The sequence below is a fragment of the Bidens hawaiensis genome, unplaced genomic scaffold (assembly GCF_021521415.1).
Source record: "Bidens hawaiensis isolate Kalapana, Puna unplaced genomic scaffold, B.hawaiensis_p1.1 tig00030279_1, whole genome shotgun sequence".
Lineage (NCBI taxonomy): Eukaryota > Viridiplantae > Streptophyta > Magnoliopsida > Asterales > Asteraceae > Bidens > Bidens hawaiensis.
In genome coordinates this window covers 159383-181039 of record NW_027495051.1, presented here as the reverse complement: position 1 = coordinate 181039, position 21657 = coordinate 159383, and the positions used below count along the sequence as shown (strand labels likewise).

Here is a 21657-nt window from a genome sequence, read left to right as displayed (position 1 = left end):
GTATTTCACATGTATTCTAGTTTCATTGCATAGACCACTTAAGCAACGTCACTTCAACGTTCAGGACTAGCCTATGACTCGACAACCTTAGATTTTGAGGCGATTTAAAACATCAGGAAACTAATACTTTCTTGCAATGTTTCATTTTATGTCTGAATGATACCATTTGAATAATGGTAATATTTTAAATCTCCCGAAAACATGGATAGCAAACGTTTGTTAATTTCTTGAACGACCTTGTTTTTTGTTGCAAATATACTCGTTCACTAAAGAAATTATATTTTTGAAATCTTTAATAATTAAGGATATGCAAAGTCAATTTATTATTTGATTAATAGTGTGTTAATATCTAACATTTGTATTTCCAAGGTAAAAAGTTGTCTCATCCAACTGAAAAACCAAAACATAGTCTAGTGTTTATATTTTTGTAGATTTTTAAGTCAGTTAAAAAAAGAAATTGTAATGTCTATTTTTTTTTAAACCAACCTGTGGACCGGAATCATTCTAATCATAAATTATTTTGACCTGAACCATGTTTGATACTTTAACCGGGTAAAGAACCCCGTCCGTTTAAATTAACATAAACACTAAGAATACATTAATAGTGAATATTTTAAGGGTTAGAAAGAAAAAAAACTTGTAATTTAGTAAATATCATATATTTAATAAGTTGAATTTATTGAAATTTCAATTGTAAATTAATCTTGCCTATCATTTCTTACAAAACCTCAATATTAATTAACTAATACAATATATTTAAAACCTTAATTTTTGGAATCATTATTCAAAATGAACGTAAAAATTGTTTTACTTATAAAAATATAATATTAATAACTAATACAATATATTTATATAAAACAAATAATATATTTATACTGGTATTAACTTTTTTAAATCATGAAAGAATTATTAAAAAGAGAAAACGAAAGATTAAAAAGCAAAAATGAGATACAAAATTATTAATAAGAAAAAGAAATATATTTAATATGAGAGATTGAAGAGAAAATATTTGTAAGGATCATCATGGTGGTGACCCATGACATTTAAAAAGTTTTATTTATTATATAGTATAGATATGATAGTTATATAAAGTTGTAACACACAAATTGCAAGTTGTTTCAAAAATTACATTTAAAAGTGAACATAACGAGTATCATCAAAACTATCAAGTTTATGAGGATAGGGGAGGGCTCTTTGTCTTTTCATTTAAGGAAAGTATTGTACTTGATGCATATACTTATATTATATACAAATACTATCTTTTAAGTAATGGGAAAATTCTCAAGATAAGTATTTTTGAAAACAAATTTCTAGTTTTAGGTACCATTTGTAAAAAATTTCAGAAATAGGTATTATAAACTAGTCAGGACGAGTAGTTTGTAGAAACCAATTAGACCTGCCATGTGTCCTTAAACTAACCGTAACGAGCACGTTCACTTATCAACGCACACTAGTAATTCATAAGTCATTTAGTCGCGACGAGTAGATTATAAGGTTAAACTAATCGCGACGAGTTAGCTACTATTAAACTACTCGTGTAGGGAATGTAAACCGGGTAAACTAGTCGTCGCGACTAAAGGACTTATGAATTACTCGTGTGCGTTGATTACAAGACATGAAACTTATTTAGTCGTAACGAGTAGCAGATGATTTAACCATCTAAAAGTTGCTGCTTGATTTTCATGGGTTCGGGTTGGATTTAACCCGTCTTTGAACTTGCGTTCACAGGATCTCGTATTCTTCAAGCCTTCAAGGCATATTCGATTAATAGAATCTTGAAATCATGCGGCTCTGAGTTGATCAAACTGTAATGTGGCTGAATGAAGCTTTTCACTTAATATCAAAACCTTGGATCAGAACAAATAATTGTAATAAACACTCCAACAACATATAAAGAATATCTTTTCTGCTAATTTTATTTGTCACTTAAATAATTATTAAGCATACCAGTCCATGTTTGTGTACAACAGTATCAGATTTTGAATTCACTTCTTCATTTGTTATGCTAGTTTTGAGAATGTCAATAAGTTCTTTACAGGCTTTGACGAAGATGCTGACCTGCACACGAGAGTAATGGTCTTCGTTGTTGCCCCTCTCTTAGACATTCGTAAATATCCACTGGTTCTAATTTCTGAAACAATAAAAAGGCTTATTGTTTTTTCAAGTCAATGTAACTCATTAACTACAAATCCATCTTATAGAAATATACGAAAAATTCTCATAATTTAAAGACCGGTTTGATAATTTGAAAATAATCATGTTGCAGTTTCGGACGAACTTTCTGTAATTCTGCAATACATATATTTAAACTTTCAGTTTATAAAGTTTGACAACAAAACTCAAAATATAACTCCATCATGAATTGAATATATCTGATTCCTCAATTTTCATCATCAGTTATATATCTATACACTAAATTACTCTTGTATTAGATGTTTAACAATCCTAGAGACACGAACAAATTAACACAAGTATTTTCTTCTTTGTTAATTAAGTAAAGTAAGCTAGATGAACACATTGATAGTGGTGTTTATGGTATTTTTTCGTCACCGATAATGTTTTATAGATCATACCGGTTATTCGAGCCGGGGGTCTCACCGGAAGCAGCCTCTCTATCCCTATGGGATAGAGGTAAGGCTGTCTACATCTTACCCTCCTCAGACCCTACCATAGCATTGCTATTGGTGGGATATACTGAGTACGATGATGATGATGATGATACCGGTTATTGAATCAACTATTTTACTAGTTCACTAGTCATGAGTATTAAAAATAAAACCGAATACATTATAATTAAGAGAATTTCAAACATAAAACAAGTTTGAAACACCCTATACATAATACACCTTTAAAAGTTAATCATCTAAACACGAAATAAGCGTTTCATGAAAAAAAATATCAATCAATCAATCATACTCGGTAGAAATCCCGTCAAAAGCAAGGCTATTAGCAGGGTCTGGGGAGGGTGAGACGTAGGCAAATCATACCTTTATCGAAAAGATAGAGAGGTTGCTTCCACATCTCCAAAGCCAGGATGGTTCAAACTCTTGGCGGCTCATAGCATGAAACTAAACTGATAAGGGAGTTGATCATGGTTCGACTGGTCCAGTCTTGTTTTCAAAACAACGGTTCCCGACAAAAAGACGGTCCCACCAAAGTTTTCATAAATAACTTAGCTTAAACTTTTCTGATAAACTAAACGTTACTGAATCGTGTGTATTACTATATAAATTAAATCAGTATTCAGTATGACAACACTGAACAATTAAAAACGGGATTTATTTTAAACATCCCGTTATGATAATACAAAACCTATTCTAAACATCAGCAAAGATACTATAATTTTTGGAGTCCACAGCAATAAGCCTTAGAGCAGCAACTGCAGCTGCAACCGACATAAACCCAAAGAAAATAATATTGAGCCAATGCCATGATTTCTGCATAGAAGTGAGCTTGTCCTGTTTAGCCACCAAATACATGTGGTTTGCAAGTATGAATGTAAGTGGGAAGGTGCTGATGGCTCCAGTCAGGCTCATGAAGTCTCCAATGAACGGTAATGCTGCCGCCAGTAAGGTGGTTACAGCTAGGTAACCGCCTCTCACCATCACCCTGAATGACAGGTTTTTTACCGCTACTGCACTTCCTTTTATTCGGTATGTTGTATCTAGATACTCGTACATTGGACTAGCAAAAATCTATAAAAACCAAAAATCTACATGAGTAACCTGGTGACCATGGTACAATGCAACTTGCGTTAGTTGGGCGGTTTTTAAGAGGGTTTAAGGCAGAAAACCATAGGGAAGCTGGATTTGAGACTTATAATGGTTGAACATTTAGGGGAATATGTACAAACTTGCATCATAGGAAATGCAAAATGAAACAAGTAGAAAAGAAAGCTCACATGCAAAGCTATGACAGTTTGAAAAAAGGCAGAAATATTAGCAAGCGAAATAACCCAAACCGGCCCATTAACACTATTGAGCAAATAAGCATCTGCATCATTCCCATATGCCCAATAGCCGATAAAGGCAACTGCATATAATGGTACAACTCCTACTGTAAATTGAAAGTATAACGCCTTCATCATATTCCCAACAACCGGCTGTCTCACCGTCGCCTATAAAACCACAAAACATCATCAAAAACCATATTGGACCCAAAATGCCTTTCGGGCCAACCCAGCTTGGCCCGATACTAACCTGTATCTCTGGCAGCATTCCCGTGTTAAAAGCAAAAACAACACTTGCAGAAGCACCAATAGTTGTGAACACCCTGCTAAAATCTGACCCGGGAATACTATAGTCCCGAGGTGGAGCCTTGGTCCCTTTAAATAACATATAAATTCGATTTAAAAAGTGGGACCCACAAATGAAAGTGATAGATATAGATTAACTAAATATACCATCACGAAGCGACAAGGCAACTGCTATGGCAATATACACAAGACTGAAAAACGTTGAAAACCCAAGCCAAATTCTTAAAGCCGAAAGATGTGGGATGCATATTGCAAATAGACCACAAGCGAAGCCCGCCATTGCAATAAAATATGGAAGCTTCATTGCATCATCATCCCTGAAGAGTACATAAATGGCCTACAAAATTAACCGCAACGATATAAAGAGAGAAGAATTTCAGTAGTTTTCATTAGGCACTTTTATAGAAATTCGGTACCTTAAGAGCTTGACCAGCCAGAGTGACATAACCGACGTTGATCATGAAGAGGTTAACATATTGCAACACCCATGTAAGAGAATAAGCTTTCAGGCCTGAAATTGTTAAAAATAGGTGTCAGTCATCTGTTTACATGTAGTATGAATTAACTGACATACTATTTTGTTTAATGGTTTGTTGATTATTACCGTATATGAATCCTGCAAGATCTCTATATCTAATATGCCTTTTGCCACCATGCTCGTGAATCATTGCAAGAAGAGCATTTGCATAGAGTGATATTGCGGTTGCTAAGATTAAACCAACTACCCCACCTACCCAACTGAGTGGAGCCATGACTGCACCTGGGTAGCCCAGAACATATGTGCTGTTGACGCCCGTTGTAAGAACTAAACCTACTTGAAGCCATGAATCTGCATCAAGTGATTAATGTTACAAATCTATTCATAGTAACCAAAAAAATAATATAATGCCATGTATTATGCACTTTTTCCTCGTTAAAAGAATATAATGGATGAGCCCAATTTGACCCAAACCAAACTGATGGTTTTTTTCTTCGAAATGGCACGTTTTGACGTGAACCCAATTTTCTCCGTTACCCGGCCTCACACAACCCGCCGGTTTTGCCATGCTTTTATATGCAGGTTTGAAAATATCAACATGACACGAAAACAGTCATGCTTTTGGTTGGCATATCTAAAGCTGAAAAAATGGGTTGTGTTTGGGTTGACATGTTTAACCCGCTAAGTTAAACAAGTCGACCCATTTAACCCATTTTTAACAACCCACCAACCAGATTAGCACGTTTACAACTTGAGTATAATCCATCAATCCATTTGGATAAATGGGTTAAACGGGCCGGCCCGTGTTTGGGTTACAAGATTTGAAGTGTGAGGGTTTTGGTGTTTCTAACAAGATAAAAATGGGTCATGTTCAGGTTGAACAATTCAAGCCGTCAGTCCGACACGATTGACACTCTTACAGTTACACGCAATACTTTCCCCATAAAGATTACAATTCGCAATTTTCATAAGATTCTTCAAAGGAAATTTAAAAAATAGTAGTTTTGAACTTCTGATATACTATAATCTTGCCATATTTAGTCCTTAATTAAGAGTAATCAGCTTTGAGCCTTTAAACATCTATAGATTCTTGATGTTTGGATAAAAGTGTATAAGCTCCTGACAACAATTTGAAATAATATGGTCACAACTCACAAATGAGATTTGGATGGGGCTAAATAAGAAGTTGATGTATACAAAACAGGTTATTATGATAGATTCCCTGTCTGGCAGTCATGTTATTCTGATTTTATTCAAAATTATCCACATAAAAAAAGTTGTCAAAGGTGCAAAGAGCGCTCAAAGCGATAAGGGTGTGAGCCTTGAGCCTAGGCGTGAGCCGCTTAAACAGCAAGGGCCCGAGATAAACACGGTACATACTATAAACATACCATTTTTGGGGTTTTAACATGTTTTGAGGCTTGCTTAAAGCTAGTTTATGTTGGTTCCCGGCCACTTTTTGATGTTTCAGATCCGTTTTCCCAGAATTTGCAAAATTTTGAGGATTTGGTCGTCGCCAAAAACTGGCCGGAACTTTGCCCGAAGGTCGACGCGTCATCTGGATGGTAGCGAGGCGCTTTCACTGTGCCTCACCTAAACACCTAGGAGCACCTCCAACGACTTTTGGCAACATAGCGTCCAAACATCCCCCGTTTTTTTTAACGTGGATGACATATATTGCAAATTCAAGCAATTACAATAAAATGACAGGTAAACGGGCAACAATAACCTTTTGGATAGCAAAACCGGTCCTACTAAAAACAAAGCTTGGGATCTTAGGGGCCGAATGCACGACCCGTTAAACCCTGTTTGGTTGGAATCCAAATTTAATTTCTAACATGTTCGGTTCCCATACTTCGTAGAAATAATATTATCAATCAATCTTGTATATAGACAACTACGGATATTGTTCCTCACGAAGCTGCAACATTCATATTAACAAAATAGTAAAAGGAAACTAACCACTGCTAATCTGATGGGCGGTATCAGGATTCTCAGCAGGCAACTGCTCGTCGGCGTGGACCTTCGTGGGACGAATCGAAATGCCGTCGTCCCGCTGGTCCGTCATTGGAATTACGAAGGAATCCACCACCCCTTGTTCTTCGTTTCACAACAAATATACTTTCTAATAACAGTTATTCTCTAACAAACTCTAAACGTAAGTTTACAACAATGCCCCTACTTATAACAAACTTTTTAACAAATTCTAATAGCAGGTATACTCTCTCTTCCGCTCCCAAATTAGCTACCGGATGTAGATATGCATAAATCTATAATATTATTATTCCTATGTTGCAGCCGAATTTGGTTTATCAACGTAACTTAAAAAAAAAAGGAAAGGAAAGTGCTTGTAAGCTTGTGGGTTGGTCATGCCGAACATATTCTAACCCCGTTCATTTTCCACCTTTCCAAATTGAGATGTCTATGTCATGCTAGTTTTGATCATTTTTTCTACTTCCAGAATTGAACCTATTAGTTACATGGTATATTTTAAGTAAAGTATCATCTTAATTTATGCCAAAAATGGTTAGAGTAGAAAATCTTAACCTTAGTCATCCCAACATAGATTGTATAGATGGCCACTTTATAGACTGCTTTACAGTTGAGATTAACTTCTCAATTACTCACTTGTTAATAGGAATATCACATTTTAGGAACTTTGAACCTGTAATTGTTTGAAAAATGGAAGACAAAGCTAACCATTAGACGTGCCAACTATGAGCATCTTCGTGTTTAACTGCTCAAACAGGTAACCTGTTTTTAAAAGCATCTTACAACGAAATGGGTCAAATCTTCATAGTCACACAAATCATATTTGACACAATTCATATTATTAGTAAATTAGAAGATAATATATCCGTATCTGTTAATTAAGTAACGTAAACGAGACGAGTATATTGTAAGTTTTAAAAATCAGTTCGGTTATTGAATGAGACTATAATTAATTTTAAATATATGAAATATATAGAAAGTATAATAAAAACCTAAAACTAAGAGAATTTCAAACATTAATCATCCAAACATAAAAAGAGTTAAAGTCAACAGAATAATCACCCTAAGCATAAGTGCATAACACACCTTTAGAAATATTCATCTGAGCATGATATAAGCTTTTTAAAAAAAACAGTGATGGTGGGATCAACCGCTTTAGTTGAGAAAAACAAAAGCCGGCAAGGGGATCGATTCTCAGTCCAGAGTGGTCCAACACAGTTTTCAAAAGAATAATTCCCAACAAAAAAGATCATCCCACCAAACTTTTCGTATCAAATCTATGTTATGCAAACAGGATATCATAGCATAACAAATTGTTAGAATAACTTAGCTTACATTTAACTTCTGATAAAGCGATTAATACCGACTCATGTGTGCTATTTCTATATAAAATAAATCAGTATTCGATATGACATATGAAATAACTAAAACGGGATTTATTTTAACCATCCCATAAAAATACAAACAAAAACTATTCTAAACATCAGCAAAAATGCTGTAATTTTTGGAGTCCACAGCTATAAGCCTTAGAGCAGCAACTGCGGCTGCAACAGACATAAACCCAAAGAAAACAACATTGAGCCAATGCCATGATTTTTGCATAGAAGTGAGCTTGTTCCTTTTAGCCACCAAATACATGTGGTTTGCAAGTATAAATGTAAGTGGGAAGGTACTGATGGCTCCTGTCAGGCTCATGAAGTCTCCAACGAACGGTATTGCTGCCGCCAGTAAGGTGGTTATCACTAGGTAACCGCCTCTCACCACCACTCTAAATGACAGGTTTTTTATGGCTAGTGCACTTCCTTTGATTCCGTATTTTGTATCGAGATACTCGTACATCGGACTTGCAAAAATCTATAAAATAAAACCAAGATGTAGATTGTAATAATAATGGGAACTTGATACTGGAAGACTCATTGAACCACACCAACACACTGTTAATCAATGGGATCCGGACATCCGGTACAACAAGGGGTGTAAACCAGCCAAGCCCGAGCTCGGCTCGTTTCAAGCTCTATTCTAAAGCTTGAGATTGACTTGTGAGTAGTTTTCCAAGCTCAAACTTAGCTCATTTATTTATTCACTAGCTGTTTTATTATGGTTACATATTTTTATAATTATAAGTTTTTAAATAACATAATATATTCTTTTTAACTATTTCTATCATAGTTTTATATGTAATTATTATTATGTAAATATAAATTTCATATATTGAAAAAACTATATATTATTGCCTCGTTTAGGCTCGTAAGCCTACTCAAGCTCGAAATGTGTAGCTCAAGTCCATGCCCATTTATTAAACGAGCTTATTTATAGGTTTGAGCTCAGCTTGATTCGAGCTTTAGCGAGTTGATCTCGAGCAGTTTACTAGTTAATTAGCTCATTTGCACTCCTATGTACAACACGACTTGCTTTGGACAGGTATTCATTGTCAAACATTTGGGGAAATACGATCAAACTTGCATCATATGAAACGGAAAATGGAACAAGTAGAAAAGAAAGCTTACATGCAAAGCTATGACGGTTTGAAGAAACGCAGAAATATTAGCAAATGTCTTGACCCAAGCTGGCCCGTTAACACTATTGAGCAAATACGCATCTGTATCATTCCCATAAGCCCAATAACCCATAAATGCAACCGCATATAATGGTAAAACCCCTACTGTAAATTGAAAGTACAATGCCTTCATCATATTCCCAACAACCGGCTGCTTCACTGTCGCCTATAAAACAACAAAACATCATTAAAAAACCATATTAAACATAACCCGTTTCAGGCCAACCCGACCCAATACTAACCTGTATCTCGGGCAGCATTCCCGTGTTGAAAGCAAAAACGAGACTAGCAGAAGCACCAATCGTTGTAAACACCCTGCTTATATCTGACCCGGGAATACCATAGTCCCTAGGTGGAGCCTTGATCCCTTTAAAAGCATATAAATTCGGTTTAAAATGTGGGACTCACAAATGAAAGTGCTAGATATTAATAAAAAATATACCATCACGTAGAGACAGGGCAAATGCTATGACAATATATACGAGACTGAAAAACGTTGAAAACCCGAGCCAAATTCTTAAAGCCGAAAGATGAGGGATGCAAATTGCGAATAAGCCACAAGCGAAGCCCGCAATTGCAATAAAATATGGAAGCTTCATTGCATTATCATCCCTGAAGAGTACATAAATCGCCTACAAAATTAACGCATAATGTTATAACCGGGTGATAAAAATCTAATAACTTGTACTTAATGATAATACCTTAAGAGCTTGACCTGCCAAAATGACATAACCGACATTGATCATGAAAAGGTTAACATATTGTAACACCCACGTAAGAGAATAAACTTTCGGGCCTGAAATGGTTAAAAAAGTGTCGGTTATTTGTTTACATTTAGTATTACATTAACAGACATAATATTGTGACTAATGGTTTGTTGATTATTACCATATATGTATCCTGCAAGATCTCTGTATCTGATGTGCCTTTTGCCACCAAACTCGTGAAGCATTGCAATAAGTGCATTTGCATAGAGTGATATTGCGGTTGCTAAGATTAAACCGACTACCCCACCCACCCAACCGAGTGGGACCATGACTGCACCCGAGTAGCCCAGAACGTATGCGCTGTTGATGCCCGTTGTAAGAACAAAACCCACTTGAAACCATGAATCTGCGTCGAGTGATTGATGTTATACATCCATTCATAGCGACCAATAAACAATAATATAATATGCTACGGGTATCAATCGTGTCAGATCGCAGTTGATGGTGAATTGGTCAACCCGAACACGACCCATATTTTTTCGTGTTAAAAACATTAACCTTGACCTATACACACTTAAAATCGTATAACCTGAACATGGCCCGTTTAACTTATTCAACTTAACGTGTCAAGCGTGGGTTGTAAGAAAATGGGTTAAACGAGTTAGTGGATTGGCCTGTTTGACTAATCAGGTTGGTGGGTCCACCTGTTTAACTAAACAGCTATGAAACAAAAAGATACTACTTTAGCTATAATATAACCATATTTAGTCCTTAATGAAGGGTAGTAATGTTTGAGCCACTGGATAAAGAATCTTGATGTTTGGATACAGATGAATATGACACTGACAATTTGAAATAATTTGGTCAAAGTTATAAAATTTGGATAACTAAATCAAAATCGTTTGGTACAAGAGACAATAACTTTGACAATTTGAAATAATTCAGTCAAAGTTATGAGATTTGGATAGCAAAACCCGAAATTGAGGCATAAAAGCAGGTCATTAGTATAGATTTAAACTTCCCTGATCTTTGAGTTAAAATTATCCCCCCAACTTTGACTTTAAGATTCGGAGTGTTTGGTTGTCAATTTCATTGGTAACATGTCTGGTTCCAGTACGGAACCTGAATTCCAACTTCCGAAATGATATTATCAAGACGAAGTTACAAAATTGGCATAATAATGTTTTTAATCAAAAAATAAATTTGAATTCAAAGTGCAAGTAAGGCGGCAACCTTAATAAACAAAAACATTAAAAGTAAAAGAAACGAACCGCTGCTAATCTGATGAGCGGTTTCAGGAATCTCAATAGTCAACTGCTCATCGGAGTAAACCTTCGTGGGACGAGTGTCGTCCGTCATTGGCAGCAAATAAACTCTCTCTTCCGCTTCCAAATAATAAGCCAGCGATGTATGCTTATATATAAACCTATAAATAATAATAATAATATTCCTAAGTATCTTGGTGTGTGTGAATGCAGGCAAATTCAACGGAGAATTATTCAAACTGGGTGTGAGAAGACTTAACACACACCCACGAAGTAAAAAAGAGTAGATGGATACATATTTATAGGAATAGAAATAATTGAAGGGAATTTATATGTAATAATATGCGGTATGGGTTTTAATAATAAGTCATGATGACGAACGAATCAATTTGATTTCAGAAAATTGAATCTTGAAAAGGTGTTGTTGATGTGTAACCACTGGTCGGCAAAATCAAGTCTTGTCTTTGTGTATGTGATGCTCTTTTACGTCAAAGATTTTTCAAATGTGACTTTTATAAGGTAACTTTGTAAATAAGTACATACACAATTATTAATTAGATTATTACGCGTATACTCCCTTTTGGGTAGAGGTGCACAAACCGGTTTTTTTAAAAAAACCGGTTCGGTTATTAACCGGACCGGTTTTTTTTGGCCCGAAAAAAAACCGGTTCGGTTAATAACCGGTTTTTTGCTGTCAAAACCCTAACCGGTCTAACCGGTTAGGACCGGTTTAGAAACCGGTTAGAACCGGTTAATAAACCGGTTTTTTTATTAACCGGTTTTTTTTATTAACCGGTTTTTCTTTTTTTTTTTTTTAAAAATTTCGCGGTTTCAAATACGAATATTTGTTTTTTATATTTTGTACTTAATGAAGACCATTATTTTTTCACAGTATAAACAAACCGGTAACTACAAGGCAAAACGGTAACTACAAGGCAAAACGGACTGACCGAAGCCATTCTTTGCTTTCGTTGTTAGGGTTCTTTGCTTGGAAGATGAGTATGAGTGTGTGTTGGTGAATGTGTTTTCAACAAACCAAAGATTAAAAACACATAACTTTCATTTATAGTTTTTACATTAAAAATACAAACATTAAATCGTTATCGCATATTCGTAACTCAAAAATACAAACATTAAATCATTAACACTGAAGAAATCTCTGCCAAGAACTGTTGTTCATGATTTAACTCAAAAATACAAACATTAAATCGTGAACTAGCAGATGCTCCTGTTGTTCCCAATCGCAGTTTGTTCATGATTTGCCTCCATGTTTGCTGTTTCTTTAACTAAATTAGAAAAATCCAAATCAACAAGTAAATAAGAGCACATATTAGGAAAAAGAATGCTTAGACACGATTACATGAACAACTTGCTGTTTCTTACTCATGATTTGCCTCCATGTTTGCTGTTTCTTTAACTAATTTTCTTCGCTACCCGATCCCGAGCTATTTCTTAGGTAATCGTCGTACGCGGCTTCTTCATCGGTCATTGGTTGAGTGTGTCCTTCATTGACCTCGTCTTCATACAAGCCCGCTTCATACTCCATTTCCCCCTCGAGTGAGCGTTGATGTTGTGCCCTATCTAAAGAGTCCAAGTAATCCTTGTAGCAAATCGACATCTCTATAGCTGGTGCAGTGAGTCGAGTCCTCCTAATCGATATAACCCTGCCAGAAACAGAAAAAGCAGACTCCGAAGCTACCGTGGAAGCTTGGACCGTTAGTAAATATTTGGCCATGGCGGCGAGGATCGGAAACTCATCCTCCTTACCTCTCCACCAAGCCAGCAAATCAAGACTTCTAAATTCATCCGGAGTCATGTGTTTCACAAAGTTGGTACCACCATACCTTCCAAGTTCACTGCTTGGGGTGTTTACCTTTTGACGTTTACCGGCGTCTTCCCAAATCATGTAGTACATCCCTATTTCAAGGTCGGTTTGGGATTGGGATTGGGCAACAGCTCTTAACGAGTCATGAATTTGGGAAGACGACCCGTATTTTGTAAGGTAGACATCATACATGTTTGACAAGGTGGTGTTGAAAGCATTCTTTAAAGTTTGGCTATAATAGGGGTTTTGATCGTCGTTTAACCCTAGCTCATCACAAATTTTTTCTATTAAAGCTTCAACACCACCAACATTGATGCAAGGGTTTAACGCAGCAGCACATGTCAAAACAGCGGGTAGTTCTTGAAAATATTTTCTAAATTTTTCTTTCATTTTTACACCCATATCAAAATAAGGTGCACCCCTACAATGAAGTTCACTCAACTTTGTGCACATGACAGCAATTTTTGGTAAAGCAATGGGGCTTGTTGGATAGTAAACCCCGGATAAACTAGTTGTGCAAGATTTAAAAATTTGAAGGACCTCCGTAACGATCTCAATCAATAACCAGTTTCTAGGATCGTACGGTGCACATTTACCCCTACTTGACAAAATTTGATGAAACGCAATTAATGATTCTTTTTGTTGGATGGCTTTCTCAAACATATTACAAGTCGAGTTCCATCTTGTTGGACAATCCCAATTTGGCCCCAACCATTGACAATTAGCTTCTACACAAAATTTTTTGTATCTTGAAAATGTTTTATTGTTGCTAAAAACATCTCGTAACATTCTTTTAAAATTGTTTCTTTGCGTTTCGATCACGTTTAACCCATCTTGCACGGCCAAGTTGATAATATGTGCAATGCATCGGCTATGAAAAAAAACTCCATCACAAATAGGTTTATACTTTAATTTTAAATGGCCAACCGCGGCCGTATTGTTGGACGCGTTATCAAACGAAATTGAAAAGATTTTATGTTCAATCTTGTATTGTCGAATGACTTTATCCAAGATTTGAAAAATATTTCTACCCGTGTGCGGGTAATCAAACAATTGAAACGCAACGGTTCGTTTCATCATTTGCCACGACTCGGGGTCAACCCAATGAGCCGTCACACAAATGTATGAGTCGGGCGAACCATGAGGTACCGACCACACATCCGTTGTTAAGTTTACACCAGTTTGTAAGTTTGAAAAGTATGAAATTAGTTCGGATTTAGCGTTTTTCCATGCTTTAAGACAATCTCTTCTAAGGGTCGAACGACTTACGTGTTGGTAGCGTGGTTGAACATAGTTTTGCATCATCTCCGTGAATTGAGGGTTGTCGAAGTGGTTGAAAGGAAGTGTTTGTTGAATCACAAAGTTTGAAAACTGTTGACGTACCGCTTCAACGTCGTACGTAAACACCGCTCCTTTACTCGTCATCTCCGGCTGCGAACTACTTCCCGATTCGTCCTTCAAGGCCTTGCAAAAGGGCCTTTGTACATGCGCTTTTAAAGTGGAGTTTGCATCTTTGCCATAAAACTTCAAACAATGTTTGCATTGAGCTTTTTGGCTACCGTTAGACATTTCGCATAGGTCGAAATGTTGCCAAACATCATGGTTTCGTTTCGTGGGGATGACCCGAACGACCGTTTCTCCCGTGTTCGAGGCACCCATGTTGACGGATGAAGCAGCACTTTGGGAGGCCATGATAATCGACTACGAAATAAGAGTGGTATACTCGAGTATGAAATAAACGACTACGAAATAAGAGCGTATGGAGTGGTAATGTGGTATAATTGAGCGTGAGATAACAAAATAATCGCGTATGAAATAAACGTTTAGAGCGTTTGGAGTTGTATAATCGAGTGTGATCTAACCAATACCCAACCTAAACTATATATAGATGTTTGTGGGGGTAAAATGGTAAAAAAAAAAAACGGTCCAAAAACAAAAAAAACGGGCATATAGCCGTTATAAACCGGTTTTTTTATAAACCGGTTAACCGGTTTTTCCATAACCGGTTAATAAAAAAAAACCGGTTTTTCCATTAACCGGTTCGTTAACCGGTTTTGGATCTAGAACTTGTAACCGAAAGACGAACCGGCGGTTTCTAAACCGGTCAAACCGGTTTTTAAAAAACCGGTTTTCGTAAAAACCGGTTTCCGGTTTAAACCGGTAAACCGGTTCCCCAACCGGTTTTTTTGGCCATCTCTACTTTTGGGTATGATCTTGGTTTCAAAAAGCCAGATGCATGAAAGTTGTAGGGTTAAAACCGAAACGTAAAAGCGTACCGATTTTCATACGTGAGGTGTAGGGTTTTTAAATAATTTTTAAAAGTATCTCGTAGGATTTTAGCATCGTATAAACAATATTTAGCTATAAGTAAGCTTTATATTGAATTTAATATATAATTTAACTACATGTACAACCTAAAAAGCATGTGATACAACATTTTAAAGAATAAAAATGACCCATGTTCAAAAGGCGTGCGCCTCAGGTGCGCTTTTTGGCTTAAAATATGTGCCTTCATTGCGCTTTTTGGCCCAAAATTCGCATTGTGTAGGCAAAAGCAACAAGGTCATCGCCTTATGTCACTTTACGTTTAAAGCACGCTTTTTAAAAATTAAAAACAAGTGTATATGGTGGACAGTGGTTGTGACGAGAGAGGAAGGAGAAAAAAAATCATGATATGGTAACAGGAATGTCGAAGAACCCGCCCATTAAGATATTAACTAACGACGATTTAAGAAATGAATAAAATGTGATTTACGTTTCGTCTAAGTTTAAATGTAAATGTTTTAAGATTATGTTGTTTTAACATGATATGGTAAAGGGACTCGATAACATAAACATAAAAACATTAAATTTTCATATTAAGTGTAGCATTAAATATGTATTCAACTAGAAAGATGTAGTTTAATTGCAAGTTAATTTAAAGGATGTGATTTTGGGTGGTTTATATTCAAGGCATGACGGCATCATTTTCACCATGCTATTATTAAGGGTCCTATTAGGGACACTCATCACACGCCCTAATACGCCACGTATAGGGCTATACGCGGCGTATTAGGGTACGATTTGGCATCCTAGCCTGTAAAAGCTGGGCTCGGTTGTCATATCGTACCCTAATACGCAGCGTATTGGGTTTTTTATATTATTGGAGCCCGGCTCCCCTCCCTCTCCATCATTTCTCTTTTCTTTTTTTTTACTCTCACTCTCACTCTCACCCTCACCATCTTCATTCAACCAACAACACAACAACACAATTTTTGGTATATGTAAATGTCGTGGTTCAACCATTTATTTCCAGAGTCAAACGAGGAGGAGCTGGGTTACGCCGGAGTCGGATGAGGAGGAGCCGGGTTACGCCGCTAACGATCAGCCTGGCACGTTGTGGTTACCCAACTTGAACCAGGTTTCGTTTTATCTTTATTTAGTATGAAGTCGGTAGTTGTACATGTTAGGACAGAGATTTGGTGACTGGTTTAGTTTTGTTATGTGAGATCAAGATAGACGGTTTATACTTTATAGGGACTTTTGAAAAACCAAACTATATTTAATTGTAATTTGGGTTCCGTTATGATAACGATTTGAAATTTGTCTAGGCACCGGCCGTTATACTACACCATGCCTAATATATAGACACCACCTATATGAGCCCTAATATTTTTCACTCAACACGCCACTACATTACGTTTCGGTAGAATTAAATCGGTTATTATAGTCAACCTGAACAGTTTTACGGTAACCCTAGCTCGCCGGGCCTCCCAAATTTGAACCAGTTTTCCCGTACTATTATCGTTATTGTTAATTTTTTTATTATATTATTACTATTAAAATATTAATATTATTATTAAAATATTATTGTTATTAAAATATTATTATTGTATTTATTAAAATATTATTATTATTAAAATAACATTATTCTAAATATATAATTATGTTATTATTATTTTAATATTATGATTATTATTAAAATATTAATTTTTATATTATTATTAGTATTAAAATATTAATTTTATTAGGTACCTGATATACGCCAGAGATTCAGATGAGGGTGTCAGACGGCAACACAAATGCAAGTTCCTTTACTTTTTAGTAATCCGTTACAGAATTTTCAAAATATATCTCTGATAAAATGTTAAATCTAACATAATTACTATTAGAAAAAGACCTATTATTCACATTGTATTCAACTAGGTCCTTCATATGTTAATTGCACAAAGTTTTTAATTTAACAAATTTCATTTCATTATCTATTTTGATTTAATTTAAATTGCTAACATCAAAAATATGTTGTTGATGGAAATTGAGCTCATTACGTTTGCTTTTAAAATGCTTGTGTCGTACCAAATCAATTAATATGATTTGATACTAGGGATATGCTAAACGTACTTCCCTCCTCTATTTGTCATACTCCCTCCCATAGACTTTTCATTATTTTAACAATTTTATTTAATATATTATTCCACTCTAACATTTTTTACAATTTATAGTTTCTTTTAAAATATCAAACCAAAAACTATAAAGTTTTTATTTTTATTTTTTTATCAATCTTTTTGTGCTTTTTCTTAATAATAATAATATTTTATTATTATCAGTGTTCGTGCATGTATATATTGATATATGTTTGGACTTATCCATGTACATTAAAAAGCTACATTAAAAAACGTTTATAATATGAAATTTGTTTTTAAGAAATGCAAACTATCTCTAAAAATTATTAAAAAAAACAACTACCTCAATGTGACACGTGCGTGAAGGGGATTCAAGAATGTTTTTCTTTTTATAAAAAAACAAAACAAATATAGAAAAAAAAACGTATTTTTAAATAATAAAAAATGTTTATTTTATATAAGAAAAGGTTATATTTTGTTATTTAAAAAAATCATTTCTAAAATATGAAAAGAAAAGTTAAATAAATCTTTAAACAATGTGTTTTAAAAATCATAATAATAAAACATAACAAAATGACAACAAAGAAACAAAAAAATTTGAATTGTATTAATGCAAAACTTGAGAGAGAGATATGTTTAGTAAAAATGAGGGGGTGTACATTTAGCAGCACGTACCCTTTGATACTAACATTCTCTTTTCCTTAATAAGTATAGATTTACAACATTGCATTTTTATTTCTTTTAAAATACATATACAAATTATTTTTACTAATCTATGTATTTTAGGAAATATGCAATTACCTGTTCATTAACATTTATTATGTAATTCATATATGGCGTTTTCCATTTTTGACTTATTTAAAATACAAATACAAATTATTGTTACTAAATCAGTAAATCTATGTAATTTAGGAAATATGCAATTACTCTTCAATTATATTAATTATGTAATACCTTATAATTTACAAAATTATAATGGCCATTATGTAATTCATATATGATGCTTTCTATATTTTTCACCTGTGCACTGCACGGGACACTAACCTAGTTGTTCAAATAATACATATTATTCGCATGACATTTAACTAAGTCCTCCACATAGGATTCCAAGTAGATGTCCAGCTATTTCTTATTATTGCCCATGATAAAAAAATAAATTATTGTGTGATACAAGTCTTGAACCTAAGACTTCATGTTTCAAACTAAACATGCTTACCAACTCCACTTAAGTGGTAGTTGTGTTAAATATTTTGACTTAAATTATATAAATATGTATTCTCTTCAAGTATAAAACCAAAATTATATTAATTGTTTAAATTTTTATAATTTACAATATATAAATTGTATAATTTTCAAAAGATTTATATCCATTTTTTTCTTATTTTATTGACCAAAATCAAATAATTATTATGTTTAAATTAAATCTAATTATGTAAAATTGTTCGTTATTATAAATATGACATGGGTAACTAACCTAGTTTATAAATATTTTCTTATGTAAGTATTCGATAAAAAAAATCCTAAGTCATAGACTATTTTCAAAAATAAATATGTCATGTTAAGAATAATCTGTTCGACAAAAATACTAATTACGAACTCATTTTGCATTAGGTAGCATTAAGTCATTAACCATCATACTTTATTCTCGTTTGGAGCAATACTATTTTATTCGATGCCTTGATCATTAGGCGACAATGACCTATCCTGTAATAAAAATACTCCTAATATACACTGTATAATATTCTTATTAAAGTATTTTTTAATAGTTATTTGGATCATTAGCAAGCCACTGATTCACCCGATCATCTTCATTTTTCAAACAACTCAAATACCATTATCAGGAGAAAACCCGTCATGTGAGAAAAGCCCCAGACCCAACCTAGAACCTCCTTTTTTTTCTTTTTGCCACAAGTGAGACTTGGACCAAATAACTTCCCCTTATAATAAATTATTTGAATCTCTCGCCTCAGCTACTTAGAATATGAATCATTGACCTTGTTAATAAGTAACTAGATTTAAACCTGCCGCACCGCGGCGGCTTGACGCAAATTCGGTTTGTATTGGTTAAGTTCGTCACGACATCTGCACTAGATTGAAAAATTATATGTGAACGCCCAAAATAGTGTCAGCACACGTACAACTTATGATGAAAGCGGCACATATATGGTCGGTATCTAATAGAAAAATAAATTAGTAAACATATAACTTATGATACAAAAAATAATATAAGTAAAACGACGTTTATTCGGTTGGCAAATTTACAGGCGTTTTGATGAAAATTCGGTCGATATCTATAGGTTCGCCACAACGCTGGAACTAAACCCAAAAAATAATTTCGAAAAATTGACATATTTAAAACAATAAAATAAAAGCAAAAAAACAAAAGAAACACGGGCATTGCAGCGGCGAGTTGACATACATTCGGTCGATAACGATTAGGTTCGTTATCGTATCAGGAATAAACATAAAAAAATAATTTCGTTATTGGCTAGGTTTGTTACGGTACCGAACCGAAACTAAATGAACAATAACATGGGTGTTGCGGTGACGAGGCGTTGCGTTTTTAATTGGTGTCACTTAAACTCGTTACTGAAATTAAATCTAAAACTCAATTTCCTCAAACTATTATAGTTTGAAAAAAAAACCTTTAAAGAATCTAGATTATAAGAAATAATGATACATATGAAGAGACAAGGGGATTGGAACCCTGATAGTTGAACCACAAAGAAGTTAGTGAAACCCATTTCTGCCAACAGACCATCAGTACAAACTTGTTTAAATGCTGAAACTAAAATCATAAATATAAAATAGTTGGTTTAGTTGTGGCATCACCATTTGACCTTTTATCTATATATATATATAATGATAAGTTAATACTTTAGTTATTAAAGTATTATAAGGGGGTGTTTGGGATTGCTTATTTTATGCGATGTAACTTATTAACTTATCCCAAAAATTATAAGGTGGTAAACAAGGAATTTCAAACACTCCCTAACTTAGGATATGCTTGGTTGGAGGTAATGGAATGAAGGGAGAATGGAATGAGAGAAGGAATGAAATGGATCATTACAATTCCTTTGTCTTGTTTGGTTAACCTATAGGAATGAAATGAATTATTACTTTATGTTGTTTGGTATCCAAGAAAATTGTACGAATGAAATAGAAATAATAAAAACACTCCTATCTCAAAATATTTTTTTTACCAAAAAAAAAACCTGCAATGGCGACGGTGGTGGTGTTAGCTCCAGCGACGAAAACGGCGGTGGCAGTGGCGACAGTGGTTGGTGGTGGCGGTGGTAGCATTGGTAGTGATGGCGATGATAGGGTGGTGGCGACGGTGATGGTGGTCTTGCAGCGACAGTGGTGGTGACGGTGATGGTCAGGTGGTGGCGGTAACAATGTTTGTGGTGGTTACGGCGACGATGGTGGCGGCGGTGGCGGTGGTTGCGCTGGTGGTGGCAGAGGCGATGGTGGTGGCGACAGTGGCGGACATGTGTTCGTGGTGGCAATGGTAGTGGTGGTTGTTGTTGTTAGGTGGTGGTGTTGTTGAGAAAGTAGGGTGAAGGAGGAATGAAATGAAAAAAAGAAGAGGGGGGGTGAGAAGGAATGGTTTTGATGGAATGAGATTCCATGTGTAATGAATGATTCTAACCATTGAGCAATCAAACACCATTTTATCATTCCCACACAATGAATCATTCTATTCCCCCTATCATTCCTGCATACCAAACACTACCTTATAGTTTCAACAATTACAGAATGAAGACAAAAACTATTCATGTACGTTAGACAGTTTAATTAAGGGTCCTGCTAGGGACACCGCCCCAGCACCGCCCTAGGCGCCGCGTACGCGGCGTTTTAGGGTACGATTTGACGTCCTAGCCTGGCCTGTCATAGAGTTGTCGGATCGTACGGGCTATACGTCGCGTATAGCCCTATATGCGGCGCCTAGGGTGTTGTATATTTTTGAAGCCCGGCTCCCTCCCCTCCCTTTCTACCATTTCTTCTTTTTTCCTTTATTTTTTTTTCTTAACCCTCACCCTCTTCATTCAACCAACACCAACAACCATATATGTTTCCGGAGTCGGACGAGGAGATGCTGGACGGGTAACGGTCAGTCGGAGTTGAACCATGTGTGTTTCCGGAGTCGGACGAGGAGATGCCGGACGGCACTAACGGTCAGTCGGAGTTAAACC

At 35.2% G+C, this 21657-nt stretch overlaps 3 protein-coding genes across 3 annotated transcripts; all 3 read right to left on the bottom strand.

Annotated features, from left to right (window-relative positions):
- Nucleotides 1–3287: 3287 nt before the first annotated feature.
- On the bottom strand, nt 3288–4534 carry LOC143580210 (proline transporter 1-like). The gene is made up of 3 exons (XM_077063302.1): nt 4200–4534; nt 3902–4117; nt 3288–3695 (listed from the first exon to the last, which is right to left on the bottom strand). Exons 1-3 carry the CDS (start codon nt 4335–4337, stop codon nt 3318–3320), a joined length of 732 nt encoding a protein of 243 aa, XP_076919417.1. The 5' UTR covers nt 4338–4534; the 3' UTR covers nt 3288–3317.
- Nucleotides 4389–6801, bottom strand: LOC143580205 (proline transporter 1-like). Its single transcript, XM_077063299.1, has 4 exons — nt 6696–6801; nt 4860–5084; nt 4672–4766; nt 4389–4592 (listed from the first exon to the last, which is right to left on the bottom strand). Exons 1-4 carry the CDS (start codon nt 6799–6801, stop codon nt 4389–4391), a joined length of 630 nt encoding a protein of 209 aa, XP_076919414.1.
- A 1345-nt stretch (nt 6802–8146) lies between these two features.
- Nucleotides 8147–11391, bottom strand: LOC143580208 (proline transporter 2-like). Its single transcript, XM_077063301.1, has 7 exons — nt 11261–11391; nt 10171–10395; nt 9984–10078; nt 9725–9914; nt 9525–9649; nt 9233–9448; nt 8147–8579 (listed from the first exon to the last, which is right to left on the bottom strand). Exons 1-7 carry the CDS (start codon nt 11346–11348, stop codon nt 8202–8204), a joined length of 1317 nt encoding a protein of 438 aa, XP_076919416.1. The 5' UTR covers nt 11349–11391; the 3' UTR covers nt 8147–8201.
- Between the last annotated feature and the right edge of the window lie 10266 nt (nt 11392–21657).